This window comes from Apodemus sylvaticus, chromosome 10 (assembly GCF_947179515.1).
Source record: "Apodemus sylvaticus chromosome 10, mApoSyl1.1, whole genome shotgun sequence".
NCBI lineage: Eukaryota > Metazoa > Chordata > Mammalia > Rodentia > Muridae > Apodemus > Apodemus sylvaticus.
The window spans coordinates 28150864-28172437 of NC_067481.1; the positions used below are offsets into that span (position 1 = coordinate 28150864).

The 21574-nt window shown below is 54.0% G+C and overlaps 1 protein-coding gene across 1 annotated transcript; it reads right to left on the reverse strand.

Annotated features, from left to right (window-relative positions):
• Positions 1-341: 341 nt before the first annotated feature.
• Positions 342-16843, reverse strand: Col1a1 (collagen type I alpha 1 chain). The gene is made up of 51 exons (XM_052195075.1): positions 16642-16843; positions 14990-15184; positions 14837-14868; positions 14681-14716; positions 14489-14590; positions 13652-13720; positions 13377-13421; positions 13167-13220; positions 12949-13002; positions 12483-12536; positions 12310-12363; positions 11923-11976; positions 11796-11840; positions 11620-11673; positions 11461-11505; positions 11277-11330; positions 10951-11049; positions 10817-10861; positions 10631-10729; positions 10448-10501; positions 10132-10239; positions 9979-10032; positions 9600-9698; positions 9414-9467; positions 9225-9323; positions 8677-8730; positions 8428-8481; positions 8274-8327; positions 8119-8172; positions 7637-7681; positions 7419-7517; positions 7100-7207; positions 6666-6773; positions 6441-6494; positions 6238-6291; positions 5883-5990; positions 5742-5795; positions 5577-5630; positions 5285-5446; positions 5076-5183; positions 4641-4748; positions 4497-4550; positions 4279-4386; positions 3885-3938; positions 3663-3770; positions 3365-3418; positions 2940-3047; positions 2571-2853; positions 2238-2428; positions 1794-2036; positions 342-1658 (listed from the first exon to the last, which is right to left on the reverse strand). The coding sequence occupies exons 1-51, from the start codon at positions 16715-16717 to the stop codon at positions 1512-1514; spliced, it is 4362 nt and encodes a 1453-aa protein (XP_052051035.1). The 5' UTR covers positions 16718-16843; the 3' UTR covers positions 342-1511.
• Positions 16844-21574: the final 4731 nt, after the last annotated feature.

Here is a 21574-nt window from a genome sequence, read left to right on the forward strand (position 1 = left end):
AGAAAGGGCGGGGATAGAAGGCAAGCCCAGCCCCACCCCATCCCTCTCCCTGCACCCCACCTCCCCAAGTCCCAGGAAGAGAATTCAGAGGCCACTGCACATGCGTTGGGTCATTTCCACATGCTTTATTCCAGCAATCAAAATAATTAAAAACATCTCAAATTATTATACACATACAAAATAGGTACAGAATCTCGTTTCCTCCCACCCCAGGGGTAAAAAAACAAAAAAACTGCTTTGTGCTTTGGAAAGTCGTGCTCTGAAACCCTGATGCAGGATAGACGGAGGGAGAGACAGAGGGGGGGAAGAGCAGCAAGAGCGGAGGGTTTCAGGAGAGAGAGAGAGAGAGAGAGAGAGAGAGAGAGAGAGAGAGAGAGAGAGAGAGAGAGAGATCAGATAGGCCCAGGAACTAGAAGAGTGGAGAGGGGGTAGAGAGAGAGCAGTCTGGAGTCCGTACTCTCTCCTCCCTTGTTAAATAGCACCGTCAGGAAAAAAAAAATTCACACACGTTCCTATCCATTAAAAAAAAAAAAAGAATAAAAAAATACTTTGAACAAAAGGAACATTTGCTGGCCTAGGGAACATGTCGGCTTTTATAGCACCAGAAATTCCTCCCCACCCCACCCCTTCACAGAGATGTAGCACCTTTGATGCCAAACTGGGCGCGCTGCCACCCTGCCCCCAGCCCCGCCCCCACACAGTTGCCCCGGTGACACACAAAGACAAGAACGAGGTAGTCTTTCAGCAACACAATTACACAAGGAACAGAACAGTCTCTCCCACCCAGTCTGCACAAGCATGTCCGATGTTTCCAGTCTGCTGTGACCCTGCCTGGCTCCAAACCCCTGTGAGGGGCAGGTGGCTCCCCCCAGCACGGGCCCTCAGAATCAAAGTGAGGGGTTGGTCGCAGAGGCCATGGAGATGCCAGATAGTTAGGTTCCTTCAATGGTCCAAGAACCCCATGTCCCGGCAGGATTTGAGGGTGCTGGGTAGGGAAGAAGGCTGGGGGTTGGGGAGCTGGTGGGACATGACAGTATTGCCTTTGCTTGCTGGGCAGACAATGCATTATTTCCTGTGTCTTTGGGGAGACTTAAATTTGGGGAGCAATGGAGGAGAGGCCCCAAGAGGGGGTGGAGAAAGGAACAGGAAAGGCAGCATCTGGGGTATCATTAGCCCAGTGGGCAGAAAGGGACTTATACCCACATAGGTCTTCAAGCAAGAGGACCAAGCTTCCTTTTTTTAAAAAGTTATTTATTTATTCTTTTTTTTTTTTTTCTTTTTGGTAAGGTTGAATGCACTTTTGGTTTTTGGTCACGTTCAGTTGGTCAAAGATAAAAACTAAGTTTGAGAGATGAATGCAAAGGAAAAAAAAATGTTTTCCAAAGTCCATGTGAAACTGTCTCCCATTTTTTGGCTTTTGGGGGGGAAATTGAGTTTGGGTTGTTCATCTGTTTCCAGGGTTGGGGGAAAGTGGGCTGGGTGGGAGGGAACCGGATTGGAGTGGAGGGAGTTTACACGAAGCAGGCAGGGCCAATGTCTATTCCGAATTCCTGGTCTGGGGCACCAATGTCCAAAGGAGCCACATCGATGATGGGCAGGCGGGAGGTCTTGGTGGTTTTGTATTCGATGACTGTCTTGCCCCAAGCTCCGGTGTGACTCTGGTGTGAATGGAGACAGCGGGAGAGGGTCATTACCGAGGGCGGGGGATGGAGTGAGGCTTACTCTGCCCTGCCAGACAGCTAAAGCAGACGCCCAAAGGGGCAGGTAGGAAGGACCCCGTCTGGGGGACTCACCGTGCAGCCATCCACCAGGGTGCTGTAGGTGAAGCGGCTGTTGCCCTCGCCCCTGAGCTCGATCTCGTTGGAGCCCTGGAGGAGCAGGGACTTCTTGAGGTTGCCAGTCTGTTGGTCCATGTAGGCTACGCTGTTCTTGCAGTGGTAGGTGATGTTCTGGGAGGCCTCGGTGGACATCAGGCGCAGGAAGGTCAGCTGGATAGCGACATCGGCGGGGTCGGAGCCCTCGCTTCCATACTCGAACTGCATGGGCCAGAGAGAGGGGAGACTTGATTGATCACGTGGACCTTCTAATCCCTGGCTTTCCTACCCAGGAAGCCTGTATCCTAGATCTGAATCTGTCCTTCCACTAAGCAGATATTAAATCCACTCCACTTCCTATGCTTTCTGGACACCGTAACCCACCTCCTCTACGGTGGCTCTGGGGTTCAGCTCACGTCATACCTGGAATCCATCGGTCATGCTCTCTCCAAACCAGACATGCTTCTTTTCCTTGGGGTTCGGGCTGATGTACCAGTTCTTCTGAGGCACAGAGGGCTGAGTGGGGAACACACAGGTCTGACCTGTCTCCATGTTGCAGTAGACCTTGATGGCGTCCAGGTTGCAGCCTTGGTTAGGGTCGATCCAGTACTCTCCTGAAGTGGGCAGAGCAATTTGGAGTCAGGAGATGTAGGCAGCCAGCGCCATATGGAAGTGGGATGCATAAAAACATGGGGGAAGCAGCAATGGTGGGCGGAAGAGGGTGGGGGAGGGGAGGCGGCTGGGGTTGGTTCTTACCGCTCTTCCAGTCAGAGTGGCACATCTTGAGGTCTCGGCATGTGCGGGCGGGGTTCTTGCGGCTGCCTTCGGGGCTGCGGATGTTCTCAATCTGCTGGCTCAGGCTCTTGAGGGTGGTGTCCACCTCAAGGTCACGGTCACGGACGACATTGGCATCATCGGCCCGGTAGTAGCGGCCACCATCATGAGCCTTCTCCTGAGGTGGCTGAGGCAGGAAGCTGAAATCATAACCACCGCTGGGAGGACCAGGAGGGCCAGGGGGTCCAGGAGGGCCGGGGGGACCCTGCGGAGAGAAAGGAAATGAAGGTTTATTGGTATTCAAGTCTTCTTCGGGGAGGGTCATGAGGCAGAGGAGGTGGGGCTACGTACAGCAGGACCGCTGTCACCAGTGCGACCTCGAGGACCAGGGGGCCCAATGGGCCCAGGGAGACCGTTGAGTCCATCTTTGCCAGGAGAGCCAGCAGAGCCAGGGGGACCCTGGGGTTAGAGAGATGGTTAGAAAAAGCGGCCAGAAACTCAAGGCATCCCCAACTCTGGCTCAGAAACATTCTCCCCCTCCCCCACTGCTGGCTCCGCCCCATCTCTGCTTCCATCTCAAAGGGTTCCCTCAACTAGTTCCTAGGCTAGGCTGGTAAGGAGCAGGGATGGGAAGTCAAAGGCTCTGTAGGATCAAGATTCTTTCTCTCCCCACCCCCTGTCTGGTCTCTGAACTCTTCTCTGGAGAACAGAGAGATACCTGAAAGTAACCAAGACAGGGAGGGACCCAGGAAGAAGTAATAGAAGGTGTAACTTACCCGGGGACCTGCAGGACCAGAGGCTCCAGAGGGACCTTGTTCACCAGGAGAACCCTGAAGAACAGAGAAAAGCAGTTCAGGGGTAGTGGAGGTTACATGTCTCCTCATTCTAGAATTCCAGACCACTCCCGAAATCCTTCTTTGAGCACTGCCCCTCACCCTCACGAGGAAGGAATCAGAATGTCTCTCTAGAGTAGACACTGGGGCCAAATGTTCCCCTCCTGCTATGTAGTTTGTACCAGGAGATGGTGGGAAAGGCCCGATGGTGGCCAGGGCCTGGGAAGCTGAGTATACTCACAGGAGAGCCAGGAGGACCCTGGAGACCAGAGAAGCCACGATGACCCTTTATGCCTCTGTCACCTTGTTCGCCTGTCTCACCCTTGTCACCACGGGGGCCTTGGGGTCCCTAAAAGAGAGGAGGATATAGGCTGTCAGGTGCAAGTTCACACTGAGTGTTGAGTAGAACTCTGTTTATCTGGGCCAGTGTTCAGAGGGCATGAGGTGGGCACAGGACACTTACAGCAGGGCCACGGGCACCGGCAGGGCCAATGGGACCAGCAGGACCAGCAGGACCCTGGAGAGAAAATAGTGTGTTAGATCGTGACTTGGGGAACCCAAGGCTGAGGGCTGCAGGGTGAGCCTTCCCCTTGGCTAGACTCCTCCTAACCCACATCTCTTCTGCTGTGGCCGTCTCTCCTGAGTCTCAATTAAACCTCCCCAGGGCCAAGCTTTATGTGATAAGCTGGATAAGTCCTGCCTAGATGAAGGCCAAGTTAGGCCTGTTTTTCCAGGGAGGCTAAGGGCCCAGACACATCCCAAGACCCTCTTCTTCCCCAGCCTGAGCGAGGCAATTCATCCTTTTCCAGGCCTTTCTACACCTGAAGAAGTGTCCTGATCTGAACTCAGCAACTTACAGTTTCACCACGATCGCCACTCTTGCCAGCAGGGCCAACGGGGCCGGGAGCACCAGGAGCACCAGGGGCACCAGGGGGGCCAGCGGGGCCAGTCTCACCACGGTCACCCTGGGAACAGAGGGTAGTGGTCATAAGGTCAGCCTCAGATGAAGTGTCCAGTCTGGGGAGAAGCCTGGGGCAAAGCAGAGTCCAGCCCAATGTGTGGCATGATTTCGTACCTTGGCACCGGGAGCGCCATCTCTTCCAGGGGAGCCTTCAGCACCAGGGGATCCCTGTAGAGGGAGGGCGAAGAATGAGAGTCCACTCCAGAGGAGAGGTCAGGTGTAGGACAAGTGGTGTCCTAGGAGGTGGAGGCTGCTTACCTCACGTCCAGATTCACCAGGGGGACCAGCCAATCCAGGGGGGCCCATGGGGCCAGGGGGACCGCGCTCACCACTTGATCCAGAAGGACCTTGTTTGCCGGGTTCACCCTAAAGAACAGTAAGGTTGGAGGTCAGATGTGGTGGCTCAAGCCATGGGGCCTTTTTGGTTTTCAATACAGGGTTTCTCTGTGTAGCCTTGGTTGTCCTGGCACTCGCTCTGTAGACCAGGCTGGTCTTGAACTCAGGGATTCTCCTGCCTCTGCCTCCTCGGTGTTAGGATTCAAGGTGTTTGTCACTACCACCACTTCTGGTCTTCCATGAGAGCATTCCTATCACATTTTCTCTCTTTGTCGCCACCATTGCTACCCTGTCCCTTCTAGTAACCAAGTCCTAGGACGATTCTTCTTAGAGACCCCAAGATGAAGGAACACTCACAGAGGGGCCAGGAAGACCAGGGAAGCCTCTTTCTCCTCTCTGACCAGGAAGACCAACCACACCACGTTGTCCAGCAATACCCTGAGGTCCAGGGGTACCAGGAGAGCCCTGTGGGAGGCAGACAGGGGTGAGAAAGACTCATGGTAACATAGGAAACATACACAACTCTGGAGCTTTCCAGAAATACAGATATCTGAGGTAGCACTTACAGCAGGTCCATCAGCACCAGGAGATCCTTTCTCACCAGCAGGGCCAGGGGGACCCGGGGGACCAACTTCACCAGGACGTCCAGCGGGACCAGTCTCACCACGGGGACCTTTGCCCCCTTCTTTGCCAACGGGACCAGGAGGGCCAGGTGGTCCAGCATTTCCCTAGATGGGCACAAGAGGGACTGTCAGAGTCCAGGCTTCCAAAGCATCACAGTGGCATGCCCCAGGCAGGCCTGCTGTTCTGACAGTGCGTGTCTCACCCCATCCCTATTCCAGAACCACAGATACTCACAGAGGGACCAGGGGGACCAACACGACCAGCAGCACCAGGGAAACCAGTAGCACCCTGGTAGGAGAGAACATTGGGTGGTCAGAAGTGAGGTCACTTGTTACCTGGCTTCATCTCCTCCAGCCCCTGCCTTTGGGGATTCGTGACAGAGATGCGGTTAGTACTCACAGGGGGACCAGCAGCACCACGAGAACCTTTGGGTCCAGGAGCACCAACGTTACCCTGTAAGAGAGTGTGGAGGTATGAGACCCAGGCTAGCCCCAAGTCCAAGGCTACCAAAGCTTACAGTGCAGAAGATGCAATACTTACAATGGGGCCGGGGGGTCCAGCAGGACCAGCGGGGCCAGGAGGACCAGCGTCACCTTTTACACCAGTATCACCAGGTTCACCTTTTGCACCAGGTTGGCCATCAGCACCCTAGGCAGGGGGGGAGAATGGAGAGTAGAGGAAGTGGATGAGGCAGCCTGGGAGCAGGGGGGCCTCTGGGATAGAGGAGGGGCCACAGGTAGGGACTTGGAGATGCAGAGACACTCAGAGGCAACCAGTACCTCCCCACCCTTCTCCTCTGACTCAGGGTAACACTTCTGTCCTCATTCAGTCACCCAAAATCTCATGTCTCATGTCTCAGCTGGGGACAGAAAATGAAGAGGGTCTTGATACTCACAGGGGGGCCGGCGAAGCCAGCAGGGCCAGGGGGGCCAGCCTCACCACGGTCTCCCTAGAAGAAGAAGAACACTTTGGAGAGATGTCTCAACATTAGTGAAGGAGAGGAACAGATGGAGTGAAGGGAAGGGGCTGGGGTAGGGTAAGAAAGCAGGGAGGAGGGAGGGGCCAAGCAGAGATCTTATCAGGGTCTTCTGTACTTACGGGAGCACCACGGGCTCCGGTGGGGCCGGGAGGACCACTGGGGCCAGTTTCACCCTGTGAGGGAGAGACAGGAACTCTAAACTCTCCTGGGAGATGAACCAGTGACACATTGCCTCCCTCCTGGTCCCTTCAATTTGCTGGGTCACCAGCTTCATATGGCTGGACCTGTCTTCCCTGCAGCCGAGGCTACGTGTTAAGAAATAAGGTAGAGAGGCAGTCACTAACCTTGTCACCAGGAGCACCAGCAGGGCCGGGAGGACCAATGGGACCAGTCAAACCACGGACGCCATCTTTGCCAGGAGTACCATCAGCACCTTTGGGACCAGCATCACCCTAAAAACAGGGGGAAAAAAATCTGAGACTTCCAGATTGGGGCCAGGAGTTGAGCTACAGTATTTTGCAGATGTATCTAAGAGGCCCAGCCAAGGACACAACAGTTTTTTCAGGGGTTAAAGGTGCCTACTTGGGGATACAAGTGGAACCTGGGTTAAGAGGTCCCTGAATGAGTGATAAATAAAGGAACCTCCATCAGGGAGATGCCCCAACTTTTATGCCCATGGTAACACATCAGAAGGGCCTGAATCACAGGTATTAAATTAAACAGCAAAGCAAGGAGATGAGGACCACCAAGGGACCATGGGAAGGGAAGGGTGACTTACTCTGTCACCCTTAGGACCTGGAAGACCAGCTGCACCACGTTCACCAGGCATTCCCTGAAGACCGGGGGCACCCTGGCTACCGGGAGCTCCGGGGGCACCAGTATCACCCTGTTTAATAAACAAGATTAGTGAGTCCCAGAAAATTCTCAGAGCCATGAGCTCACTTAGGATGCCTTCTGTGTGGATCCCAGATGACAGGTCCTAACCAGAAGGACAAACTCACAGACCTAACCTTGGGACCCCCACCCCCACTCTGGTCTTGTCCCCAAGCCCTATGGTCTGGGTCACAGCCATCACTGCCTTTCCACAATGCCCTTACCTTGGCACCGTCGTTGCCAGGGGCACCATTGTTTCCTCGGGGACCAGCAGGACCTGGGGGACCTTGTACACCACGCTCACCAGGGAAACCTCTCTCGCCCTAGGAAGGAAGGAGAGGACACATGATGCTCTGACAGGACCAAGCTCGGGACATCATAAGGGAAGTGGCACGTAAGGGAAGTGGCACGTAAGGGAAGTGGCACGAGAGGGCTCACTTACTCTTGCACCAGAGGGTCCAGGGGCACCAAGATCTCCAGGAACACCCTGAGGGTAGAAAGAGGAACAACAGTGAACCTAACCTCCCTCTGAGAAAGAGCCTCTGCCCCTCTTCCTAGGAACTGGTCCTCGGAGCCTAGAGTCATATATTCTCTGTTTAGAACTGAAATTCCTCATTACAATGAGGGTGGTGGGGGAAGGCTTGAGGTAATGCCAGAGTTATTCCAGGAGTGTTTATAAAGAAGTCACCTTGCCTAGAAGCCACACACACACACACACACACACACACACACACACACACACAGTCAGATCATATGTAGTGAGTGTCCTCACACTTTTGGTACATCCAAAGTCTCCCCCGCCCCCTGCCATATTTAATCCCTATCCCTCTAGCTGGTGGTTTCCTGATCAGTTACTGAGGGTGGGTGGACTTTTTCTTTGTATTTCTTGCATGTGCCACCTTCTGGTCAGCTGCTAGCTCTTACCTGTTCACCAGGCTTGCCCGCTTCACCAGGAGGACCAGCAGGACCAGGAAGACCCTGTAAGGTGGAGGGGAGAAGAGGAAGGATTTAGAATCTTTAACAGTTAACAAAGGAGCATTCTGCACTCTTCCCTACAAACCTAAGTCATGAAGCCTTACCTGGAATCCAGGGGAGCCAGCGGGGCCTTGTTCGCCTCTCTCACCAGCAGGACCCTGTCGTGGAGAAGACGCTGTGGTCATGAACAGTCGAGGGAGGAGGGAGGCGAGGTCCCACCTTCCCTGCTCCCCCACGCTTGCAGACAGGGATACTTACAGCAGGGCCAGGGGCTCCCTGAGCTCCAGCTTCTCCATCTTTGCCAGGAGGACCCTGTGGGGAGAAGGTGACACATTCAGTGTGGCAGATGGCAGCAGCAGGTAGGGCCTGGACCTCTGAGACCCAGCAGAGCACAGTAGTGACTGCCAATGTTCTCACAGTGGGTGCAGACTCCCACCGTGTGAGGAAGGTGCGTGTCACAGGCAGGGGCAGAAAGGTGACAGAGACTCAAAAGACAGAGATACTTACGACAGCACCAGGGGGTCCAGGGATACCTCGCTCTCCAGCCTTTCCAGGTTCTCCCTGTGTAGAAAGAGAGGCAAGACTGAGGGTCACAAGTTGAGACTCATTACAGTCAACGACCTCTCATAGTGAGCGTTCCCAGGGGGCTTTCTGTTCAAGAAGACCGTGCGAGGCTGACAAGTGTCAGGGTCTAGGGAAGGTCTTGCTGGTTTCTAGTGCGTGGCTTCTCTTCCGGCACCCAAAGCAGACACCCGAGGCTCCTTTCTGGTCACTCTTTCCCTTTCCTTCTCCTTGACACACCTTTAGTGACTGGAACTGCTAATGGCTGGGTGCAACTATCACATAAAGGGACCATCTTAGCTGTGTGTTCAGGGAAGTCTGCCTAGCAACAATTCTTATTTATCAAGGACAAAACGATGATCACGGAGCCAACGGCCTCTTATTTTCACTAATGGGTCCAGAGAGGGTCAGTAAAGGGCCTGGGGTCACACAGCACATCAGATGAGTTAGCAGGCCTATTCCTGGTTCCACAGTGTTCCTCATTGAATACTCACAGCGGTACCCTTAGGTCCAGGGAATCCCATCACACCAGCCTGGCCACGGGCTCCGGGAGGACCTGCGGGTCCAGGGCGACCATCCTGACCAGCGGGACCCTGAGCATGGGAGGCACAAGAGTTGTGGTAAGGATTAGGGTAGGCACACAGGAGGGTAGGGGTGAGGTGTGAGAGAACCTGCATACTCACAGGGGGGCCGGTTTTGCCATCAGGACCAGGGCTGCCAGGACTGCCAGTGAGACCCTAGGGAGAGGCAGAGGAACATGGATGAGGGCAAGAGGAGGGGGATGACGAGAGGAGGGGGATGGGAAGGGGAGTCTGGAGCACCAGCTGCAGGCTGCTCTAAGTTCCACACAGGACAGAGGGTCTTCTCACCTTGGCACCAGGGAGACCGGCTTCACCGGGGCGACCGGCTTCACCGGGAGAACCTTTGGGACCAGCAGGGCCAGGAGCACCACGTTCGCCAGCAGGACCCTAAGTGGAGAGAAGTCACAGACACATCAGGGTCACAGCCTTGGCCTCATTAGCATGGGCTAGCCTCTTCTTCACGCTGGAAGAGGGTCTGGGACTTTGAGGGGGATTCGTGGGGATGCTAAAGAGAGGTCAAACAAGAGGAGGAGGGAGACACAGTCATGGGTGCAGGCGGGAGGGAGCATGGTTTCAGACATGAGTGCAGGTCGAGGGAAGCAGTACTGTCAGGGAGGTGATGTCAGACAGCTGGGGACTCAGCATCTCTGCCAGGAAGAGAGATTACCTTGGGGCCAGCAACACCATCAGCACCAGGGAAACCACGGCTACCAGGTCCACCCTGCAGGGAGAAGAAGAAAAAAGGCCAGTGAGCTCCATCACCACCACAGCACCGGGCAAGCACTAGGAGCAGAGAAGCAGAGACACGGGGGACACTTACACGTTCACCAGGAGGTCCGGGCAGGCCGCTAGGTCCAGGCTCACCACGGGCTCCTCGTTTTCCTTCTTCTCCAGCAGGGCCGGGGGGACCTTGAACTCCAGCAGGGCCCTGGAGTGGGCAGAGAGGGAGTGGCCTTGGTGAGGGGCACAAGTCCAGGAGCCTATGATGCTGGCCTCTAGCAACAGGGCTCCTGGGTATGAGATGGGGGGTGGGGGGGGTGGGGGAGTGGAGGGGGGTTCCCTTCCGCCCAGGAGTTCCCCTCTGAGGCTTCCAGGTTCTGGGGACTGAGGAGGAAAAGGGGTGATGTGCGACTTACGGGTTCGCCTTTGGCACCAGTGTCTCCTTTGTTGCCAGGAGCACCAGGTTCACCCTGTGTAGGGAGAGAAAGGGTAAGAATTGGAGTTGCGCTGTTGGCGCGCAAGTGTATGTTTCTCCAGAAGGGGGCGCACTGGAGTTAGTGCATGAGCCGGGCAAAAGGGAGAGAGAGTCTTATACTTACGCTATTACCCTTGGGACCTGGAGCGCCGCTGGGGCCCTGGGGTCCAGAGGGGCCTCGGGCACCAGGGAAGCCAGGAGCACCAGCAATACCAGGAGCACCCTGCAGGAGTCAGGACAGACATTTTAGCCGTGGGGCAAGCGGTGCGGCAGGGGGGCATGGGGAAGAGGAGGGCTGCTAGAGACTTACATTGGCACCTTTAGCACCAGGTTGTCCATCAGCACCGGGGTTTCCCTGTCACAAAGAGAAAGGAGGGTGAGTGACAGGCTAGACCTGTGATGCTGGCAAGTAGCACAGGGGTCAGCAGCAGGGTGGACACTTACAGCAGGACCAGCAGCACCAGCAGGGCCAGGGGGTCCGGGCTCACCACGCACACCCTGGGGACCTTCAGAGCCTCGGGCTCCTTGGGGACCAGCTTCACCCTAGATTGGACGAAAGGACAAATCAGAATGGGGCACCCAGCATTACTTCCGGATGTAAGGTGTTGGAGGGCAGGAGGAGTAAGGACGAAGACTTTGAGAGCTAGGGAGGGGACCCCAGGATAAGGGTCTTGTGGGACGTGCTCTTGTCACTCTAGGCTTCCCTCATCTGGGGTGGCACCTAGCCCATGGCCTATGACAATCATGTTCAAAGAAAGAATGAGTCTCACCTTAGCACCGACTGCACCAGGGAAGCCAGGAGGGCCAGCGGGGCCGGTGGGACCCTGTGAGTAAAACGCAAATTTAGTTACAAGGTGGAGACTAAGATTTTAAGTTTCAGTGGTTGATGTCAGCCCCAAAGCTGACCCTGGGGCCTTACCCCACTCCCAAACTCAAAGTCAAGGCCATACTTACAGGGGGCCCGGCAGCACCAACAGCACCATCGTTACCACGAGCACCCTGCAAGAGAGAGAGGAAGCCCAATTACGTCACCAGAGCACTGGCCAGTTCCCTTAGTCCACGGGGAACCCCAACCAGAGCCCAGGGGGCATCCAAGGGGCCAGGAGTACTTACAGCAGTGCCAGGGGGTCCAGGGCGACCTCTCTCACCAGGCAGACCTCGGGGACCCTAATAACGGAACCAAGGGAGGTCAAGTGAGATGGAGACACCCTCTTTCGCAGCCTCCATGCACTCTTCACTCTACTCCTCCTTCCTGGAGCGCCCCCTATCGATCAAGCTGGTATACTCACCATCTGGCCAGGGGCTCCGTTTTCACCAGGACTGCCGGGCTCTCCCTAGGGACAGAGAACAGAGTGAAGTATTTATGGTAGGACTGTTGGGTAGCGGGTGGTTCGGGACCTCCTGACAGTATCTTACCTTAGGACCAGCAGGACCAGCATCTCCTTTGGCACCATCCAAACCACTGAAACCCTTAATGAGGAAAAAGAGATGAAGTAAGACCCTGTGGGGGTTGGGGTGGAGTTTACCACTTTGACACCCATACAGACTTGACAATCACCGTTGGAAGATCTCCAGCCACTTCTCTGTCTCTGAGCTAAAGTAGATCCCAATTCACCTATCATCCAAGCCAGTCTCTTTATTGGGACTTCTTCCCCCACCAAAGGAAGTTCTTTCAGATGTCTAACCTATGACCTTTGAGACATCTGCAGCTACCATCTAACATGATTGATGGAAGCTCTGATGGAAGAGGATGGAATGGTGACTTGGGACTTTGGGAGCGTCAGTGACTCCAAAGAGACTTACTCTGTGTCCCTTCATTCCAGGGAGACCAGCTGTTCCAGGCAATCCGCGAGCACCCTGGAGAAGAAGACATAGGAGGACTTGGAAAGGTGTCAGAAGGAAGGGCTCTGTGAACGCTGCTCCTAAACGCATCTCCAGTGCCATAAGCCCTGGGCTCCCCCTCACACCCTGCTCACCTGAGGCCCAGGAGGTCCACGCTCACCAGGACGGCCAGGTTTGCCAGCTTCCCCCTGCAGAGAGAGAAGTCATCATTGTGGCAACACCTCCTCTACCTCCCCACACTGGGAAACAGTGGAAGGGCTCAGGGTTATTGGGGGTTACTGAAGGGTGGATTCGGTTTAGGGGACTAAATCTAACCTCTAACCTAAAACTCAGTTTAGATCTACAGTGGTGTATTCATTTCCACATCTGCTCACCCAGAGTTCTTAAACCTGGGTTACTCCAAGGGATGGAGGGGGGGGAGGGTGCAGGTAGGGGTGGGGGTTCTGCCTCACTAAAACATTCTATTCAGTGGAAAGATCACCGCCAAGGGCCATCTTGAGTTCTCTTCCCCCTGGCTGTGAGACCCTGCTGGGAGGATTTCAGGATCCACATAGAGAAAGCCACAGGATTCGGATAGTGTCCTCCCCAGGGGGTACTTACGTCATCTCCGTTCTTGCCAGGAGGGCCAGGGGGACCTCGGGGACCCATTGGACCCTAGAGGGGACAGGAGAGGCAGTTAGAACTCCAGGATGAGAGACAACAAGGAGGAAGACTGGAATGAGGAGGTGACAAGCCACCCCTCACTCAGTGTGGGTGACTCTCCACAGGAGAATTTGTAGAGAGAGAGAGAGGTGTGTTGGCATGGAGGACTAACTTACTGAAGCGCCAGGCTCGCCGGGTTCACCAGGGGGGCCTTGGAAACCTTGAGGACCCTGAAGAACACAAGAGAAGGGTAGGCTCAGAAAGACAGGTTCCTTCCAGGCTGTCTCCCTCTTACAAGAGATGTCTCCCAGCCTTCTCCCTCTTCCCCATCTTTCCCCCCATCAGCCCTTGCCCCAAATGATACATGAAGACCCTTCGATACGTACAGGGGCACCAGGGGGGCCAGGGAGACCACGAGGACCAGAAGGACCCTACAGAAGGAAAAAGAGGGGCTTGTGATATCTGTGAGGAAAAGCAGTGCGTCAGAGATCTGTTTCTACTTCTTCCTGTGGGGATCGCAGTTGTCTGTCCCGTGTCTTCTCTAGATCTGAAGTCCCAAAGGTGGCCTTTATGGCCCGAGCTCTCTGTCCGACCCCATCATTGGCCTTTTCTCTTCCAGCTTCCGAGCCTCTATGCCCCACTGCTCCCCCTGGTGGCTCACCATGGGGCCAGGCACGGAAACGCCAGCTGATTTCTCATCATAGCCATAGGACATCTGGGAAGCAAAGTTCTAGAAAAACAAGAGAGAGTGTGTGAGAAATTGGACTCGGGGTGGTAAATTGAAAGCCAGGTGGCATTGGCGGTAATGGGACAAACCGACATAGGCTTCTGGAAGTAATTAACTAAAAGAGACAGCAATACAGCCTGTAAGATATTCCTGTACCAGACCCCTTGACTGAATGTAATCTAACCAGACAAATCCAAACTGCAGAAGAACCTATAAAATAACGCCCTCTGCCCAACAACCAGACTCATTAAAACCTTGCTGAGTCAAGGATAACAAAGACTCTCAGAAGCAGTCTACATTCGTGGGAACCAAAGAAATAAGATGATGGAATGCAATTGGTGGTCTTGGATAGAAAGAAGGGCTATAAAGGACATTTTGGAAGGCATTGGGGAAATCTAAAAGTGGGATTGCATATCACACAATAGTGCTAGATGAACATTAAATTTGGTGCTATGGTCTCGTAGGAAACGTACTTGCTCTTAGGAAATGTGCTTAAGAGCATAAAGTATGGGCATGTTCGTGGCAACTTCTGTCTCAAATGGTCCAAGACACACAGCGACAGAGAGAACTGGGTGCCCAGAAACTGGCAAAGCAGTTGTGTTGAAGAGTGAATAGAAGTTCTGTGTTATCATTGCAACTTTTCTGTAAGTTTACGGTTATTTTAAAAAAATCTTAAGTTATGTCTGACAAAACTGAAGCAAAGAAAAACAAACAAACAAACAAACAAAATTGGGAAGTCACACCGGTCTGGGGGCTACAAGATCTACTTACTCCTCCAAGGCCAGGGGGGCCGGGGGGGCCAGGGTTACCAGGAGGCCCAGGAGGCCCAGGTTCTCCAGGGATGCCATCTCGTCCAGGGGGGCCCATGGGTCCCTGCACCAAGAGACGGAGGGGGCTGCCGTGAGCACAAATCAGAGCCACGCCCCCTCCAGTTTCCCAGCTCACTTAGAATACGATGCTTACCCTTGGGCCTTGGGGGCCAGGGTCTCCCTTGGGTCCCTGTGGGGGTTGAGGATGAAGAAATGTGAGGCCGGTTAGAGAGCCAAAGAAAATTGGAGTTTATTGGAGGACAGTGGGGGTCGTGGACGGGTGGGCGGAAAGTAGGAAGCAGACTATTACCTCAACTCCTACGGTTTCTGAGTTTGGTGATGCTGGAGAGAAAAATGTGCAGTTAGAAGTAAATTTGCCAAGGTACCTGGGGTGTTATAGGCTTTCAAGACACAGGCAAAGGAGGGACTCCGACCTCCCTTAACCCTAGGACCAGAACCGTACCATAGTCTTCTGGGCAGAAAGAACAGCACTCGCCCTCCCGTTTTTGGGGGTTGGGACAGTCCATGTCTTCGTTGCAAAGCACGTCATCACACACTGCTGTGCCATTGTGGCAGATACAGATCAAGCACACATCGGGTTTCCACGTCTCACCATTAGGGACCCTTAGGCCATTGTGTATGCAGCTGATTTCAGGGACTGCGCAAATGAGAGTCGCAAGTGAGAGGCTCTGAGACGGCTCAGGGATCCCAGCCTTACTCCCCCCCTCCCCCTGCCCACCCCCCTGTCTAAGAGGCGCACGGAGATTTTCCACATCCTGCATCTCTCCCCCCATCCCTTATTTTCATTTCTCAAATCCTTAAATGCAGATCTGCTCCGTATCGGCGGCGTTCAGTGTTAGCACCAGGGCTCCTGGCCAGGACTATAACTTCCCAGTTCTCGGGAACTGAAACAAAGCTCTAGACTGGGGTTTCTTCCAAACAACTTCAGCCTACGCGCGCGCGCGGGAACCAAATGAAATAAAAAGTCTCCTGAAGGGAAAGTAGGAGGGCTCCTACACAGTAGGTGGGGGCTTGTGGGACGTGGGACAGGAGGCGGGGGTGGGAGGAGAGAAGGGGAATTCCAGCCCTGGTCCCACCTCCTTTCCCTGGCAGGTGGGACGGAATGGGCGGGGCTAAAATGAGGAGGGGCTGATTTCAGTGGAGCCCTGTTCAGAGTAGTAAAACGTATCCCTCAAGGAGATACACCCTAATTCCCAGCTCCCAGGAATCTTAAAAGCTTGCTATCTAGACAAACCGGGTCCTTCAAAGCCAGTAGTGCTTTGAGATCTCTCCTTAGCCAAAGAACTCAAGTCTACAAATAGTAATGATTAGTTAACCACGCCCACCGCTCTAGTACCGGATCAAGGCAACCACTAGGTGGCGGGCACCACTAAGCAATGCACCGGGCGGAACCAATTTTACTCGGCCTGGGTCACTTCTTTCAAAGACCAGAACTACCCCATCTATTCCTGCTTTTATTTTCCTAGTCTGGAGATGAAGGTCCACGCCCGTCAATAACCCAGGTTTTTCCTCTTCAGCCCTCGCGCTGTAAACTGCAGTACCACGACTCGCAGTGCTCAAGCTTGACCAGCAGGAGGCACAGGGACCGCGCCCAGTCAAGTCCTAGCCAAACTTTTTCATCCAGCAACCCGCCCTCTTCGTGCGTTCCCTCCCCCCCACCCCAGCCCAGCACCCCGGAGGCCCCAGCAACACTGTCTAGCCTGCAGAGAGGGCAAACAATCTTTCCTTATGAATCATCCCGCAGCCTTTCTGATAGCTTTTACATCTTGAGCTCCGAATCTCTATTCCAGAGGCCTTATTTCATCTTCGACGTATTCTGCCCCAACCCGTGTCCAGACTCCCAATTTTCCTGTTGTGCTACAGATGGGTGCTTGAAATTTCCTCCTGTGCCATATCATCCAGGACTCCACTTCTGAGAACTGCTCGCCCTCATCTGCTGACCAGGGTGACCTCTCTCTTCCCGGTTCCTCTCCATCACCTTCCCATCCCTGACTCTGGAGCACCCCTGCACCTCCGTTTAAGTCTTAACTGCTAGGACCCCCACGCAAAACGCGATTCTAAGAAGCCGTAAATTCCCCAGAGTTTGGAACTTACTGTCTTCTTGGCCATGCGTCAGGAGGGCAGTGGCCCCTAAGAGGAGCAGGAGCCGGAGGTCCACAAAGCTGAACATGTCTAGATCCTAGACATGTAGACTCTTTGCGGCTGGGGTGGGGGGTTAGCTTCGGCTCATGCGTGGCCTCACTCCGTGTGCCTCCTGCTCCGTCCGGAGGAGAAACTCCCGTCTGCTCCGACGACTGGCCTGGGCCCCTTTTATACCATCTTGATGGAGAGCTGGGAGGAACCCTGCCTCTCGGAGAGGGGGAGCCAGCAGCCCGGCCCCCAGCCAATCAGAACTGCCTGGCCCGGCCCCCAATTTGGAACGAAGATGGGGGAGGAGGGAAAGGAAGGGAAAGGAGTCCACCCAGCTGCCCCCCCCCAACTCTGCCGCCCTTGCCCCCCAGATCTACGCGGGCCAGAGTTGCTGTCACTGGAGTGTGGCTGGGCCCTCAGTACAATGATGGTGGGTAGGAGATGCCCCTTGCACTTTCTTTCTGGGACCTCAAATCAGAAGGATGTAGAACTAGGGATCTAAATTGGGGAACATTACAAAGGGGTCAGTGTCAGGAATAATTGGGAAAAGGTCTTCCTGGCCATGCCTCGTAATCTTTCTGGCATCCTTGGGAAGAACCAAGGAATAAGTTAGACAGGCATCTCTCCAAATCCGAAGATCCAAGCAGCTAAGCAGATGTACCTGTTGGAGGAAGGGGATCACCTCACGGTGCAGGCCCAGGTGTGGAGGGTAGGAATATTTGTGAACAAGTTAGACATCTCTTCACAGATACTGAGAGTCAGATATAAGGTTCTTTGAAAGAAGAGGGGGTGGCTATCTGTTCTGCCATGCCTGGGGCTCCAAGACAGACCCACCTTTCTCCAGCCCCAGGTAAAACTGAGGGAGACAGCTCTGAGGCTGAGGCTTGGGGAGAAGTTAACATCATAGTTCTTCCAGAAGAAAGCTTATGCATTAAGTGACAGGCAGCAGTGTGGGCAGGGGGCTTTCTGGGTCTGAGGCTTGTTGTATAAATTCTTCCCCCGACCTCCTCCATCCCAGGGCTGGGATGTGAGTTTGTTGCAGGAGGCCTGTGACCAGGGATGTCTTAGAAAAAGGTCTTGTGTCAGCTGTGGCTACAACCAGGGATTGGTTAGAGGCCCTCTTATGTAGCAATATCAATCCAGAATGAACTGGTAGAAGGTGCTTGGCCATAGAGGGGGTTTCTCAGAACTACAGAGAGCCCTCTTATCTAACTGTACTTGGATGTGGTCTGGGGATACCTAGGTGAACTCGGTGTGTGGCAGAGACTTGTGTTTGGTAGCCGAGGGACTTTATTTGGCAGTTACCCCCCATGTGCTCTCTTCTTTGCTGAAAATTTTGGCCATTACTTTCCAGCTCCGCAATCAGGAAAGGGTCATCTGTAGTCCCCCAAGAAGGGCATCTTATATTTAAAGATGTCTCTAAAAGACAGTGTCCTTTCTTCCCCGTGCTCCCCCCACCCTGCAAAGGTGCTCTGCCTGACCCCCATTAGGAACTTCATCTTATCAAACTGTGTGGGTGTCGAGGGAAGGCATTAGGGTCTCCATGCAGGGCCCATAGACAAACTGTATCACTTCCCCCACCGGCTTCTTTAGAGCTGTAAACGTGGAAGCAGGGAGTCCCGCCTCCTCCAAACCATCCAAGATTCCATTACTCCCCCCCCTTCACGCCCTCCCTAAGCTAGTTTTGTGCAACGAAGGCAAAGGAAAAAAAAAAAAAACCAAGGGAACAGAAGGGGAGGGAGCCACGTCGCTGGCCGTGGGCAGCTCGGCCGAGCAGTGCGGGTGGGGCGGTGGAGGGAGACTGCGGGGGCTATAATTAAAGGGAAAATATAGAGTTTCCAGAGAAGCAGAGCTGGAGACAGCAATGGAAGGACAGGACTTCATCAATTATCCCAACCATGTGGCAGTAACTTGTGGCCCAGGATCTGCCCCCGCCTAGTGCCAGTGCCTGCAGGGCAAGGCTGGGGCTGAGATGCTGAGATGGTAGTTCCGGAACTCACCAAAGTCCTGTCTTCCACTGCGGTCAGTTCCAAAGGATGCCCCAGTCTCCAACAGTGGACAAGGATGGTGTACCTCAGAGGGAACAGATGTTTGAAGTTGTCTAGGGTAGGATGCCACGAAGCACAATATACTCGGTGTGATCTGCCCACCCTTTGTTGGGTTTTGTATCAGAAAAGCACTTATTCAAAGTTCCTTTGCCCTTCTTCTGATCTAGCATCCCCAAGGCTCACCTGGAAGAAGAAACAGGAGCCTAACAGGTGTGGACTGGTGACTGCCACATCAAGGGCCTGGGGTTCTGATAGAGACTTGGAGACCAGTAGAATTGGGGGGCCAGGCTTGGTGCGTATGTGCTTTGTGACAGCCATCACCCCACGTCTGAGTCCAGGCATTTGCCCCATGGGTTGTAGGCAATGGGTTCCAAGCTTCCTTTACACGTGGCATGGAGTTGAAGCTCAGGACCTCCTCCGCCACTGCTCAACTTGAAACGATTGGCGGGTGCCCAGCTCAGAGATGTGTCTTTAATTTCTGCAGCATGACAGCTAGAGGAAGAATGTGCTTGGGGTCTCCTCCCAGCCTGGCGGGGCCTCCCTGGCCGGGCTGAGGGCTGGAGACTGGGGGGAGGGGGAGTTGAAGCCGGGAAGGGAGGAGACGCCACGCCACCTCATCTTTAGGAAACTCTGAAGCTCTGGCTTCTTTAGGAATGTAGGGCTTTGTCCGGGTGCTTGGAGCGTAGGGAGAGCAAAAGCCAGAATCTCCACCCTCCCACCCCCAAGAATGGTAAAGTCATCAGCAGTTGGGGGAAAAAAATTCCTCAAGAAGAAAAACAGAAGGAGGAAAGTGCTGAGCTCTGAGTTCTGTCTCTCTCCCAATTTTCCCAAATGTTCCCCCCCCCCATGAGGGAGGGAGAGGAATGGTCTGGACTCTGTGGTGTGGAACAGGGGCAGAGGCAGCCTAGGTATAAATGTACCAGGTGGGGCACACCCCCCAGTCTCCTCTGCACTGGCTTCCCAGTGGTTCCAGTCCCTTCTCCAGGCGCTCTTGTTTTCCTCACTCAAATCCTCCAGAAAGTTCTTTAGTCCCCAGCCTTGGATGCAGACCAGTGATGGAGAGCTGGCCTCTTGGGAGAAGGGCAGAGAGAGAGAGAGAGAGAGAGAGCAGATGTATGTGGGGTGGGCATTTGGGTCTGGAGTAAAGGCCATGGGTATGAAGCATACCCCATCCGGTCTGCCATCACAAAGCCCTACAGTCTTCAGATAGAGGTACCCAGAGCAAAGTCTGTGGGCGAAGTCTAGGTGTGTGGGTGCCTTCCCTCTTCCTTTTCTTCTGCATGGCCCGATCTGGGTTCTTCCAACTCATCTCCAAACCTACTCTTTTCTTTCTGAGCATTTCCTTTCTCTCTTCATCCCTCCGTTCCTGGCCGGTTTAAGGGGAAAGCCAACCGGTTCAGGTCTGCTTATGTTGGGTTTGATGCCTCTTAGTTCTCCAGTCAGAAGTGTGTAAGAAATCCTTGGCCAGGTAGTGGTGGTTCACGCCTTTAATCCTAAGCACTCAAGAGACGGAGGCAGGCAGATCTCTAAGTTCGAGGCTAGCCTGGTCTACAGAGTGAGTGTGTAGCCAGGGCTACACAGAGAAACTCCATCTCAGGAAAAAGAAAAAAGAGAAAAAGAAGAGAAAGGGAAATCCTTGAAATCCTTGGCTTCTACATTCTAGATTTCAGAGAAGAAGTAATAGGAGGGGACCCTAGGAACATGAAGTTGTGTGCGGATGGAGTTGTCCCCAGAAAAAGCATGGGGGGGGGGCGGGGAAGCTGAGGGCTAGAGCCCCAGCCTCGAGCACTGTCGGGGTGAAGGATTTTGGTAGACCAAAGGACCACACGCAGGAGATGGGCCAAAAATGGTTGAGAGAGAAGGGAAGAAGAGAGGGATGAAGAGAGTGTTAGGAAATAGGAAGAGGTGGATGCTTCAAAGAGAACCATGTGGCCCAGTAAAACATGGTGGGCAAGGAAAGCCTTCAGCCATGAAGTGAGTGGGGATACAGGTATGTCAAAAGAACGGAGGAGAGGTTCCAAAGAAAGCCCCTGCTCATCTTTACTCCTCTTTAGGAGCTGGAGACCCCCCCCCCCCCCCCGCTTCTTGCCTTCTGAGGTCTCTGGGGGCATCTGAAGGCAGAGGAGGGTCTCTTCACAACCTGGAGCATCAAGTGCCTGTCTCTTCGTTTGCTCCCTGAGGGACTCCTTCCACTCTAAATTCATCTTTCTTCTCCCCCTTCTCTTCTCCTCCCCTGACCTTCCACTCCTGTCCCTCAAACTCTCCTTTTCATGCATTTTTCTCGGTGTCCTCTCTTCCCCTCTGCCCGTGGCCCCACCCCTCCACCCTTGCAGTTGTTTTTTTTTGTTTGTTTTTTTTTTCTCCTTTGTCTTCTCTTCTAACATCCCTGCTTGCCATCTCTAGTTCTCCAGTATCCCTTTCTTGCCAGGATGAGGACGCCCAGTGAGTTGCCTTCGGGAGGGGAAGCGGTCAAAGGGTCTTGTATCAGCACCAGATTCCAGTTCGAGCTACAAGGGTATAAATGCAGAAAATCCAATGAAACTCCATTTTCAAGTTTTAGAGTGTGTCTCTGTAGAGCTGGGTAAAGAGACAGTGCTGGAGTCAGGGGCTCCTATATTGTCCCCACTCTCCAGGTAAGCCTCAGCCACAGATGCCTTCCATCTGACCCTTCTGTACCAACTTTTAATGATCCCTCCTTAGGGGTCTGGAGTTTTTTAGGTGAGGGGGCCATTTTAGGGGTCAGAGAAGAACTTGGTCTATTCTCTTGTGTCATCTCTGGGCAGAGGGCCTGGCTGGACAGAATATGACTTACAGCAGAAAGAATCCAGTGTAGGAGGATGTGATGGTCC